The sequence below is a fragment of the Haliotis asinina genome, chromosome 16, assembly GCF_037392515.1.
Source record: "Haliotis asinina isolate JCU_RB_2024 chromosome 16, JCU_Hal_asi_v2, whole genome shotgun sequence".
NCBI classification, from domain to species: Eukaryota; Metazoa; Mollusca; class Gastropoda; order Lepetellida; family Haliotidae; genus Haliotis; species Haliotis asinina.
This window is the reverse complement of record NC_090295.1, coordinates 4,716,777-4,729,202: the sequence shown is the minus strand read 5'-3', so window position 1 is coordinate 4,729,202 and position 12,426 is coordinate 4,716,777. Positions and strand designations below refer to the sequence as shown.

General features: G+C 40.6%; 1 protein-coding gene across 1 annotated transcript in view; it reads left to right on the top strand.

Moving 5' to 3' along the window:
* LOC137268959 (uncharacterized) overlaps window positions 1-11,428 on the top strand; it is a 53,192-nt gene extending 41,764 nt beyond the window's left edge. Inside the window, exon 3 of the mRNA XM_067803584.1 lies at window positions 7,267-11,428. Coding sequence (XP_067659685.1) covers window positions 7,287-7,931 — 645 coding nt within the window. The 5' untranslated portion in view covers window positions 7,267-7,286 and the 3' untranslated portion in view covers window positions 7,932-11,428. The remainder of the gene's footprint in view (window positions 1-7,266) is intronic.
* Window positions 11,429-12,426: the final 998 nt, after the last annotated feature.

The following is a 12,426-nucleotide window of genomic DNA, read 5'->3' as shown; positions in this document are numbered from 1 at the left end:
CGTCTTTGGTTACAAGACTCGTGGCAGTAATACTGCTCTATGGACAATAAAATCAGGTAACATTAGTGATAGTAATATTTAACTTTCGAGTATATTTTGGTAACTAAGCTGATTATTAAGAGTTCTACAGAAATCCATCTTCGCGATAATCTCTAAATTTACACTCCAGCATTCCTGGTTAATACCAGTACACCTTTCCTTAAACTGAGAGAGAAATAAAACACTATTTCTTACACCCTCCTGTAGCCACACTTCTAGACTAATACCTAGTCTCTGAAATGAACACATTTTACTGAAATAAGTTCATAGTAGAAAAAAATATATAATGAAATGGAGCCCCGGGACTTCTTGGAGCTAAGTTAATCTAGACTTACCACATTTTCTAGACTTGCATGGACTTTCTTGGATATATTTGCTTCAGGGTCTGTACGACAGACTACGAAACTTCACTAAAGCCATAATTGAATAATATAACGTTTACAAGCCAACTAGGCTTGCCACTCATTATAAGTGTGCTTCAAACCACACTGTTGGTTTGCGACAGTGTCCGTAATTAATTTTTTTTTATAATTTCGACATAGTTAAAAACTTTAATATTAGACCTTCCTAGAATGCCACGAGCTAACAACATTGGACCACCTCTATTTAACGATGATATTAATTCACAAAATCTATCATGAATACCTTCAGACGATGAGAGAAATCCTGAAACTTCGGAGCCGTAAGTAAGAATCTGAGTTTAGTTGTTCGCTGCAATATTCCATCTCTATAAAAAAATAATCGAATCTGGATCAGACAATCCAGTGATCAACAGCATGAGCATCGATCTGCGCAATTGATAGCTGATGACGTGTCAACCAAGTCATCCAGCCTGACCACCCGATCCCGTTAGTCATCGTTACGACAAGCACTGGTTACTGAAAGTCAATTCCAACCCCGATCTTCACGGGTAGTAAGAACAGGAAGTAGTTTAATATCAACATTATGCTCAGTAAGGCCCAGTGGGATATGAGAGAATTTACTTAATGTTGACATCAATTGTGTACATGCATATGAAGCTATATTGCTGCATACAGAACTCTGCATGTTGTAGTTAGTAAGGGACATAACACAGAGTTAGGTACACGGGAGACGCTACTTAACAACACCGTGTGTATAATCACATCCACGTGTGTGTATACTCCGCTGTTACTGCTGCAGACGCAAGTACTTGCCGGCTTTGTGTCCTGACAGATTTCTTCCTTAATTCATCGTCTTGTTGCCTTCCCACAGAGTGTGTCTGTCTCTATACTCTAGTTACTGGTGCAGTGGTAGAACGTCTGTTCGGAGACTTGAAGGTGGACAAATTCCTTCCTTAACACATCGTCTTGTTGCCTTCCCACAGAGTGTGTCTACCTCTCTACTCTACTTATTGGTGCAGTGGTAGAACGTCTGTCCGCTGTCCGGAGACTCCGCACTGCACTCCACCCCTTGCGTCACCATCCACACCTTTGCACAGCACCGTGGCAGCCCACTGCACCGCACCGCACCGCACTCCTTCGCACCGAATCTCACCGCACCCATTGGCACCGCACTGCACTCCACCCCTTCAGACCGGTCCGCACTGCACCCCTTGGCACCGCACCTCTTCACACCAGTTCGCACCGCACCCCTTCACACCGGTCCCCAGTGACCAACCTCGATATTCTCTATTACTAAGTGTGAAAGCTTAAAGGTAACATGCAACCAAGAAATCAAACATAATTAAAACACAATTATCACTTATTCATGACATATAATATACACTGATGCTTGTGAAAAACACAATTTTAAGCGTACCATCAAAAGTGGAATAGTTCGTACTTGGGCTTATTTCCCTCGAAACGAAGCCCCCAGGAGACCGAACCCAGTCATCTCGATGTGTCGTTTCAGTATGGATTCATATACCGTTGTCAAACAAAATCATATACACTAGAAGACGTTGTTATCCATAAAGAATTTATATAGATACGTTGGGCTTTGTAAATACAGTTTGCGTTCGATCCAATCAAAATTATCTCAGTAGAGATAGTGAACTACTGCGTGGCTGGAAACTGTCATTCGTCCATTCGTCAAAGTTTGCACCTGTTTCCGTCAGATCCAGTCATCAGAGAAAAAATGGATGTAGTTTGTTTGCGAGCCATAGACATTAAAACATGTCATGTGTACAAGTATCCCACGTGCCCAATAACATAATGTGGCAGAGACAGGACTCGGGTGCACGAGTCATAAATCAATTTATTTTGTTTATGGCGTATAGCCTGATAGGTGTTAAGTTCAAATTGCACGTGGTCAATGACTGAAGCTGTGTATTGCATATTGTCTTTAGCAGACAGGCAGGAAGTAACCAGGAAGACATATATGTGTCAATAAACCAGACATTGAGTTTTCTCTGTGACAGAGGCTGCTTACCACAATCAACAAGTTTTTTATGTAACGAGTAGATTATTTACTTGTTTGTGTACACAATCAAGATTAGACTACTGCTCACGACCTCATACTCCGGGCATGCATACTGTTAAAGCTCCGCGAACCTATTCACTGCGCATGCGTTATGCGCGCAGCGCAGCACAGCTGTTGAAACCACTTTACCCCCCAGCGCTGGGGGAAATTTAGTGAATCGTTTGAACTCCGATTTCGCGGACTTTTTTTCATCGCGTTTTTTCAACTTCATAGGTTGATGATTTGTTTCGGTAAGTGCATACCGAAATGTATCAGAATCTGCAAAGTTGTGTTTTGCGTTGTGACCTTTAACAAGCTTTCAACAGGCTTAAATTACGACTGTGCACAATACAATGAACCAAGACTTCAACTCATGCTATTATGAGTCAGAAACAGGCGCGGGACTATACGCAGACTCGACGGCTATATCGACGTGTATTTCAGTTTCCAATTTCTCAGTTGAAATTCAATCATCATGATATCACGTAGTTTTGTGATGAGCAATTTCTTCATGGTGAAATAACCTTCCAGACTTTATGACCATTTAAATAACTTTTTAACTCTTAAAGGATTTCTATGAACTATGCGTGGGCAATTTTTGCGTTTAAAATGACTGTGTTAAAAATTTGAGTCTGGTTTCATAAAATAAGTCGTTTTACTTGTGAGTCATGGGTGGTTTTACGTGTCACATCTACAGTAGATGCCAGCTGATACCTACTTCCATACATTGTTATATGCAGCAATAGTCATCAAATGTTAGTCAACAATCAGTGTCCTGCAATCTGTCAACACTTGTGATAATTTGTTAAACACCGTTGGTATAATTTTAGCCGTACTGGTTGAATGTCAGCCATATTGTATACTGTCAGCTATACGGGTTTAATGTCAGCCATATTGGTTTTATGTAGCCATATTGGTATAATGTCAGCCATGTTTGATTGTCAGCCATGTTGGTTTAATGTCTTCCATATTGGTACCGTTTGAGCGGCTTTGGTGGAGGATATAAAAGGGAAACGCACATTATATTTTTCTTTGCCATCGCTGAAAGAGTTTAACTTCACTGTTAACAACATCTGTAAGAAATGACGTTAACAGCCCTAAATCCAAGTAACGCCACAAATACAGGTGATTTCAAAACGACCTCTCACTAGCCAGCCAGAACACGCCGAAGTCAAAAATATCTCTATTAATAAAATGGCATATAACGTATCAGCTGAAATTGGTACAAATGTAATATATTGACGAAATGTGGATACAAATATTGTTGATGGCATTTTTGTTATAGTGATAGACACATAGAAAATAGATTCATGGCATTAGATGCCCATATTTAGTATTCAATATTGGAATACGTCTGTCTATCTCTTGTGCAAAGCTGATGATGGCTGCGCAGAGTGGTTTCAACATAGCTAATGCTTGTTTTGAATACCTTCACTCTGAAGCAAACAATCAAATATAAAACAAAAACAAAAAACAAAAACAAACAAACTAACTAACAAACAAATAAAAAAAAACAAAAACAAAAAACAACAACAAACAAACAAAAAACTCAACCAACCAAACAAACAAAACAACAACAACAAAAAACCCCACCGGATCCTGCACGTGAAGGTACACAACTCTTCGTATAGTAGTGCCTATAGAGGCAGGATCACCTTTTTCGATGCAGTTATCAATATATTCTTTGACGTCTGTCCTTGGTCACAGCATTCCGTGACAAGTAGCCATATACTCTCGTCTTGTCATGCAAGCGTCTAATGACAGTGTATTCTTCTGTCAGTCTGGAAATATCAATCGTAAATGTCTCTTGATGCATGATCCGGTTCAGTTGATACTATGCACCACGCAGTGTTGTTATATAAACGTATAGTAGTTCCGTTGCGAGGACACGCCGGGACGAGATTACACGGGATTACACGAGAAGGTCAAAGTCATTCAAAGAGTGATGGTCCGCTGTTAGGTTCAAAAGGGACAGGCTCTGTTAATTGCCAATCCTAATAAATCTAATTCTTTTTATGTCTCATATTTTTTGGCGCATAACAAACAAGGGACGTTAGTGTTTTGTGATCTGTAGGGGTTCTGTTAAGAATAGTGACCCCCAGCAACCAATTCTTGTAAGAGGCGTCGGAGTGGATTCAATGGCACACCTACTGTGACTGGACCGTCACATTTACGCGTATGTAGGCAGAACCTCATGCTGTCAATCACAGGATTGCGCCTCAAGACTCTAACATGTTCAGGCCGCCGGTTTATAGCTAGAGTGATACGACGTATAAAACAAACATATTAGGGTACGGAAGCACTCATGCACACACGCGCGCACATGCTTAGCCTCCGTGCTTCACACCGCAGACCCGTGTTCGATTCCCCACATGAGACAAGTGTGTGAATCCCATTTCTGGTGCCCCTTCACAGGCTGTCCTACACAAATATTATTCTCATTTTCAACTTTACACACATTACGAAGTTTAGACCACGATACATGTACCAGACTGTGAATAGTGAAGTTCACCTTTAAATTTGTTTTTTTGTAATAATTTGGTTCACCATGATTCGAAAGTTTATACCTGCAATGTATTGTTCTTAAAGCATGTGAGTGAGTGAGTTTAATTTTACGCCGCATTCAGCAATATACCAGCTCTTTGGCTGCGGTCTGTAAATAATCGAGTCTCGACCAGACAACCCAGCGATCAATAGCATGAACATCGATCTGTGCAATTGGGAACCGATGACATGTGCCAACCGGGTCAACGAGCCTGATCACCCGATCCCCTACGACAAGCAGAGTCACTTTTTATGGCAAGCATGGGTTGCTGAAGGCCTATTCTAACACTGGAGGGGAGCTAGGTAGAGATGATTGGTGTTGAGTTGGGTTGGTAGTGTTTAAAGCATTTGCCATCAACCATTGTGGCCACACTTTCTCTATACCCGTCGCCTTGTGGTTAAAGCGTTCGCTCGTCACGCCGAAGGCCTGGGTTCGATTCCCCACATGGGTACAGTGTGTGGAGACCATTTCCGGTTTCCACCGCCGTGATCTGGTTTGAATATTGCTGAAAGCTGCATAAAGCAATACTCACTCAATTCTACAAATAGAACGTGTAACTGTACATTATATCATACTTGCTCAAGCATTTGTATAGCTGAAACATGTCATAATAATTCAGGTTGTATATGGAGATTATGATATGTTTACCGTTGCCTACCGAGTACGCTATCTCCGGCCCCGTCTTACAAAACTTGTTTAAAACATGGCACTAACTGTTTCCCTGCCTGACGATCACCATAGCAACCAACCGTCACCGAAACATCACGATAACGAAGATAAGATGCGGCACACGCACAAGCAGTCATTGCAATATATGTGCGATAATCATAAACATGGCGTTAAATCCCATACCACATGAATCATTGCAGTGAATGCTCTCCGGAATTTCAACATAAAAGAAACACATTTCAGTGTGATCTATTACACTCCTTACATGGCCACACATAGCTGCTGAGATTGACGTAAGTGATCCATCATATTGTGTGACAGTCAATATACGGTCAGCAAAGGAATTCCGGTTATAAATGTCACTCACCGAGGGAGAAATCTAACCAGATGGTGTGTCTCGAAACCATTATTAATTAGCCCTGACTCCACTGGCGGACACCTGATCTCTAAGCTAGGGGCACCTCGGAGTATGACACAAGAGATCGGATGTCATGTGTGGGCGTGTATGCATTTGTCACGTGACGTGTCGATAGCTGTCACTGAGGGGTCAAGTTCCCTGTTTTACGGCAGGGGTATACCAACAACAGTAACTCTTTTATTTGGGCCCATTTTCACAAAGCGATCTTAGCGTTATTTCGTAACTTAGCATATTTGTAAGAGAGAGTGAGTTAAGTTTTACGCCGCTTTTAACATTGTTCCAGCAATATCACGATGAGGGACACCAGAAATGGGCTGCACATATTGTACACATGTGAGGAATCGAATAGAGGGTCTTAGGCGTGACGAGCGAACGTTTTAACCACTAGGGTGCCTTAAAGTATAGGAGATACGACAGTCGTAACGCAATTGTCACTTTGTGAAACAGGGCCCAGGGCACCGTATGACCGAACTTTATATACCAAATTACTTCGTATGTTTAATCTGAATGTTAGTTTCTCCTTTCATTGTGACCTTAATATCTTATCCAAAAGGTTCACATACATTCAGGTGAGCTGCAGAACGCTGTTTATAGATCTTAGAACAACTGAGTTTCGAGGTCGCTGAAGTATAAACAGATCACCCATCCCCATCCTAGTGAGTGAGTGAGTGAGTGAGTTTAGTTTTACACCGCACTCAGCAATATTCCAGCAATCTGTGAAAAAATTGAGTCAGGACCGGACAATCCAGTGATCAACAGCATCGATCTATGCAATAGAGAACCGATGACATGTTTCAACCAAGTGTGACCACCCGATCCGATCCCGTTAGTCGCTTCTTACGACATGCAAACCCTTTCGTTTCCAGGTCCACAAACAGAACACGGGAATTTCAGATTAGTTAACCCAACCGTAAATATATGGACATGCTCAAAAAGTTTTATTATAGAAGAGACTTTTTAATATTATTAGAAAAAAGGACGCCAGAATTCACACTTTTCGCCTTATGCATGAATATATTTATAGATTTAACATCCAAGAATTGGTTTTGTGTGTATATGTACATACTGATATTGTAAAATAACCACAAACTCCATGTATGTTCATACAGAAATATGGAATCGTATGCACGTTTTGTCTGTTTACAATATTTAATAATGTACTGTTATTTTTCAGAGATTTCCTCACTGAAAACCATGGATAAACGTGTCGTTACGTCACTGACGTTGTTCCTCCTCCTGACGGAAGTGACGTCAGAAGAACCAACCCGTGACCTGCTAAACCAGTCACAACCGCTTCTGTCCCACTTCCCAGGACGGGCAGCAACCACAGTGACGGCAGGAAACGTTGTGATCACCCATCTGTACAGCACAACATCGACAATGGGAATCAAATGGAAGTTCCAGGGCTACAAACCAAACGGCACAATAGAGGCCATCTTCGTGGGCTGGGATCTGAACTACGGACGTTTTGTTTCCAATAAACTTCAACTTGAAAAAGAGTTCGAATTTACCCACCTTCAATCCGACACGACATATCTTGTATGCGTTGAAATACTGGAACTCTTGAATGGGAATACGATATCGCACGTCCAATGCACCAAACTAAGCACCATTGCAAAGATGCGAGTTGATAGCATTGTTGTGCTTCTATTGGTACTTGGGTACTTCATCCTAATGCCCGTGGTCGGATGTTTATTGTGGAGAAGGAAACTGGTCCAGTTGGGTGGTGGGGGATCTAGTTTACACACAATGGGGTCCAACTACGGCCACGACAAGAAGGTGATGAGGTGGAAGGATATAGAGGAGACGATGATGTTAAACCCTGCTGCGGAAGCGTAATATGGTCGTCAGTGAACTTGAATTGTCCAACTCTATGCAAACTGTATCGAATCACAACATCGCCCGCGGCACTGAGCATCAACATATGCATCAAGAACCATCGGCGTTCATTGGGAAATGTGCAGGTTCAGGAATCAATTTCTGATTAGGAAGTTTCTGAGATCATTCATCGTTTTGTCTCGAATATAATGCCTTATATGGTCTTATGACGTCAGACGGCTCTTGTAACATTCGCTGGTTTTGTAACCTTATGTTCCTTCAAGAATGCCAAAGTGTCGTGTCGATATTCCCTACAAAACTTACCAATTCTTTATTAGTGCAGCCGATTGAGGTGTATGATTACTTAATTTATGAACATGATGTACAGATTTACATATATAAATTGCAGGCAGGGGTAATCCAAACCTCTAAATGAGGCTGTACAGAATTGCGTCCCTTTAACACCGCAGGTTCTGGTGATCGTAGGATCGAGACTAAAAGTTGCTTTAATTTTTGGCGGTGTTATCACACTAGTAAATACAGGCGTCATCTTACTATACACACCTGCATACCGGATATTGATATGCCGCTTAAAGCTGTGTTTAACCAAGCTCGCTAACACGGGCACCGAAGATGAAGATTGCCAAGTAACATGACTTTATATATGATGTTATTATTACTATTATTGGTATTCTGTGTTCTAAACTTGAGTCGTGTTTGTGATCTCATGAATTAGGAATACGTCCTTAAGGTATATAGTCAATAACACGTGTGTATTTTGTATACAGTTACAACTTGACGGGACGGTAGGGGAGCCTAGTGGTTAAAGCGTTCGTTTATCATGCTCGACTCCTGGGTTCTATTCCTCACAAGGGATACAATGTGTCAAGAATATTTCTGGTGTGCCCCGGTGTGGTATTGCTGGAATATTGCTAAAAGCGGCATAGCAAGCACTCACTCACTGACTCACTGTAGGAGGTCTGACTACAAGCAAATTTAAGATACATTGCAAAGCTGGTTTATGTGGCTTTACGACAGTGGTTATTATTTAAACAGCAAACAATCTTCGTTAGATGCATGTACGTATCAACACAGATTGTCTTACTGACTACGTAGATAGACACATTCAGTTTTGTTAAAAGTCATTCACCGAAATTCAAAGAAATCATATTTGTCATATAGGTGCTGTTTTTCGATAGATAAAAAATCTGCTTTATAGAATGTGCTACTTCATTGCACATTTAAAAGTTAATCCAATTCAAAACCTACCTTTTTGTTTCACAAAGATTTAGTGTCATTTGTAACAAGTGGCAAAACAAAACCCCAAAATGTGAGCTGTGCTTTTCCTATCGATGTTTAAACAATAATCCTACCTATGTCATGCTTATCATTAATGATAGTGAGCATGTTATGATGATGCTCAATGTATTGCTTAAAACACAATGATATAGTGTAAATTAATATAATATTCGATGTCCAAAGTACCATTTTAAAGTTGGTCATTTGGTGTGGAATGTTCCCCGAGAAGCCAACGAACGAAACCTGTACAGTGATGATTTGAAACCTGTATTTATTTGAGGCATGTAAATCCTGTGAATATCATGTCATTTATACCAGCATGTATATTATGTTTTACAATGTTTGATTGCGGCGTCAGGATGACGCACACTTGATAATAGCCGTAGACAGGTAAGAGATATGTATGGTACATTTTGTACCTAGGTTAACATTATATTCATATGTAGATTATAAGCCCATTGTATATATGGTTGAAATGATGAGTGTAAATTGATACTTGAAACATGGACAGATATGTGGAGGGAAGTATACTGACGGGCAAAGAAAGTATACACTTTAATATTATTTGAACCCAAAGATTGACCCAAAATGTTAGCAGACTGAATGCAAACCAAACCAGAGTAATGATAACTTTTATAAAAAATCACCATTTCGTTTTGTTGATATTTTTTCACTATTTCGTTGCGAAACGGTCACATTTGCTGATGTGAACACTGAAAGGATGTGTGAACCTGCGGAGAATGCCCTTTAGATTTGTACATCAAGAGTTGATAAAGTTTTCTGACTATTTTACATACTTGGGTGTTAAATACTTGATTGTAGGACATCTCCCTTTTCACAAAAATGTACATATGTTTAAAGTGCACTTATTGTGTATAGGACTGTACACATATGCAGTTTCTCCTTGATAGTAAGTTTGTATGGCATCTTATTTTGAACTTCAAGAGGAGAACAGGTCTATTGGCTGCACGATTGCATTGTTTATTTTCTAGAATTATGCATTCTATCCTTGATGTATGGAAGCTGTGTTGAATAGTAATTCATTACGTGTAGGTTTCCCTTACACGAACTGTATATACTAACCTCTTAACTCGAACTCAATGTAAAAATGCAAAACGACTGTCTTATGTCAGTGCCAGCAGCGTCCCTACTATGGACATCACGACTTATTTTCCATTGAACCGAGACTTCGAGTTAAGGGGTTTCATCATGACTCTCTTTGTCTCGAACCATTGTTAACTGAAAGTTCACATCTGTATTTTTTCACATGTGAGTTGACAAGAAATGATTGTATGTGTGAGAAACAATGTAAATATGTAAGTCTGTGGCGTCACCAAGCCTTGTTGCCATTTAATTGGCCTTATATTTGTATATGTTTTATATCCCTGATAACATAATGTACACCAGTGGTTTGAGCGAAATGAAATCATTTGTCCTTAGTTGTATCGAAGGTGTAGCCGACGATAGGATAGAGTACTGATCAACACAACATTTGACGTCTACTGCTAACTCGAAATCCTGTTGCTCTGAAACTCTCACAGCTCAAATGACACTACGTGACTGCATCTAGTCTGAAGAGGTTTTTCAAAATATGCTTTATTCCCAATAGTGGCACGATACCATTCAAAGCTGAAGTAAGTTTCCAACAATGGCTAACCTCAAACTGACCAGTTAAGCCGTTAGCCAGTCCCTAACAGTGATTACACTTGTAGAGAAATTATCATATCTCGAACCACCGCCCCAAATTCCTGATTCGTAATAGGTCAATACCAAGTATACCCTCGTTCATTAACGACATAAATTCCGATTTTGAATTACCCGCAATTCTTCAATTACACGTGCGACGCAAATCAGTAAAGACGAAAGACCATTTCGGTAATGGTGCTTCGTAAAACCCCGGATGCAAAGAGTGGTACATGAGTAATAGAATGATTCTGGAACTGAAAGCTACTGTGGTGTGGTTGTTCAGCTCACGTTTCCTTCACTGTCGAGTCTTTGAAAACATGCACAATTTGAATAATGTCACTGGAATATTTTCAAAGGGCACCTATTCCTGTTACAGAGGGGGGATTCACTTCAACACCCAAACATACATCCTTTTCCGAGTTATTGAACTAAACGGGTGTTTTGGGAAAATCACTCACCATCTCACGTTGTCGGACAGTTTACTCTGTTGAATTTCTTTTTGTATTTCTTAAGAAATAAAGTTTTGTATGCAACGCGTTTGGTTGGTTTGGTCAGTCTGAGGCAGGGATATTACGAGTTCTTCGATCACAGTACCTCTATGTGAAAAAAAACGCCTTGTCAACGCTCGTCTCGGATCGACTCTACCCTGCATTTGTAACCTCGGACAAAACTGACACTATAACATGCAACTGAAGTAGTATTGGAATGGTACCCGTGTCAGCTGACAGCCTTTCCAGAGCTCTTCGGATACTTCGGATCTTCCTCTCTAAGATGCGTATTAAGTAAAAGGACATAATGGATAGTATCGATTAATCATTATCTTACCTCACATATGAATGTCGTTTACTGATTGGCTGAGCGCTCTTCTATTATTTTCAATGTACCCAAGCGAGTAAGATTTTCTATGTACTACCTGGGAATGCCGAACGCATTTGGTACTTTATGGAAGTAATTCATGATCAAGAATAACATTGAATCACGTATGGATACAATAATTACCGATGTTTTCCAAATGCAAATCAATGGAGGGGAGATAAGCCTAAATCTGTTTTAGTTGTCTGCGAAATCTAACGCCGGTTACAAGATGCTGTATGCCCGTGGTTTAAACAATTCAAAATTAACACGGAGTGTTCGGTGAGATAAATACGTTGTTCACTGGTCCCACTGTGCCCATCGGTCGATGTACCCTCGATGCTCAGGGCTCAGGGAACATAAACAAGCATCGAGGGTACATCGGGCTTAGGGAACATAAACAAGCATCGAGGGTACATCGGGCTCAGGGAACATAAACAAGCATCGAGGGTACATAGGGCTTAGGGAACACAACATGCATCGAGGGTACATCGGGCTCAGGGAACATAAACAAGCATCGAGGGTACATCGGGCTTAGGGAACACAAACATGCATCGAGGGTACATAGACAAACATCTAGAGAACATCAACCCAAGTTATATCACGGCGGGAAAATGGGTTCCCTACGGGCTCAGGGAACATAAACATACATCGATGGTACATCAACCCATATTTCCAT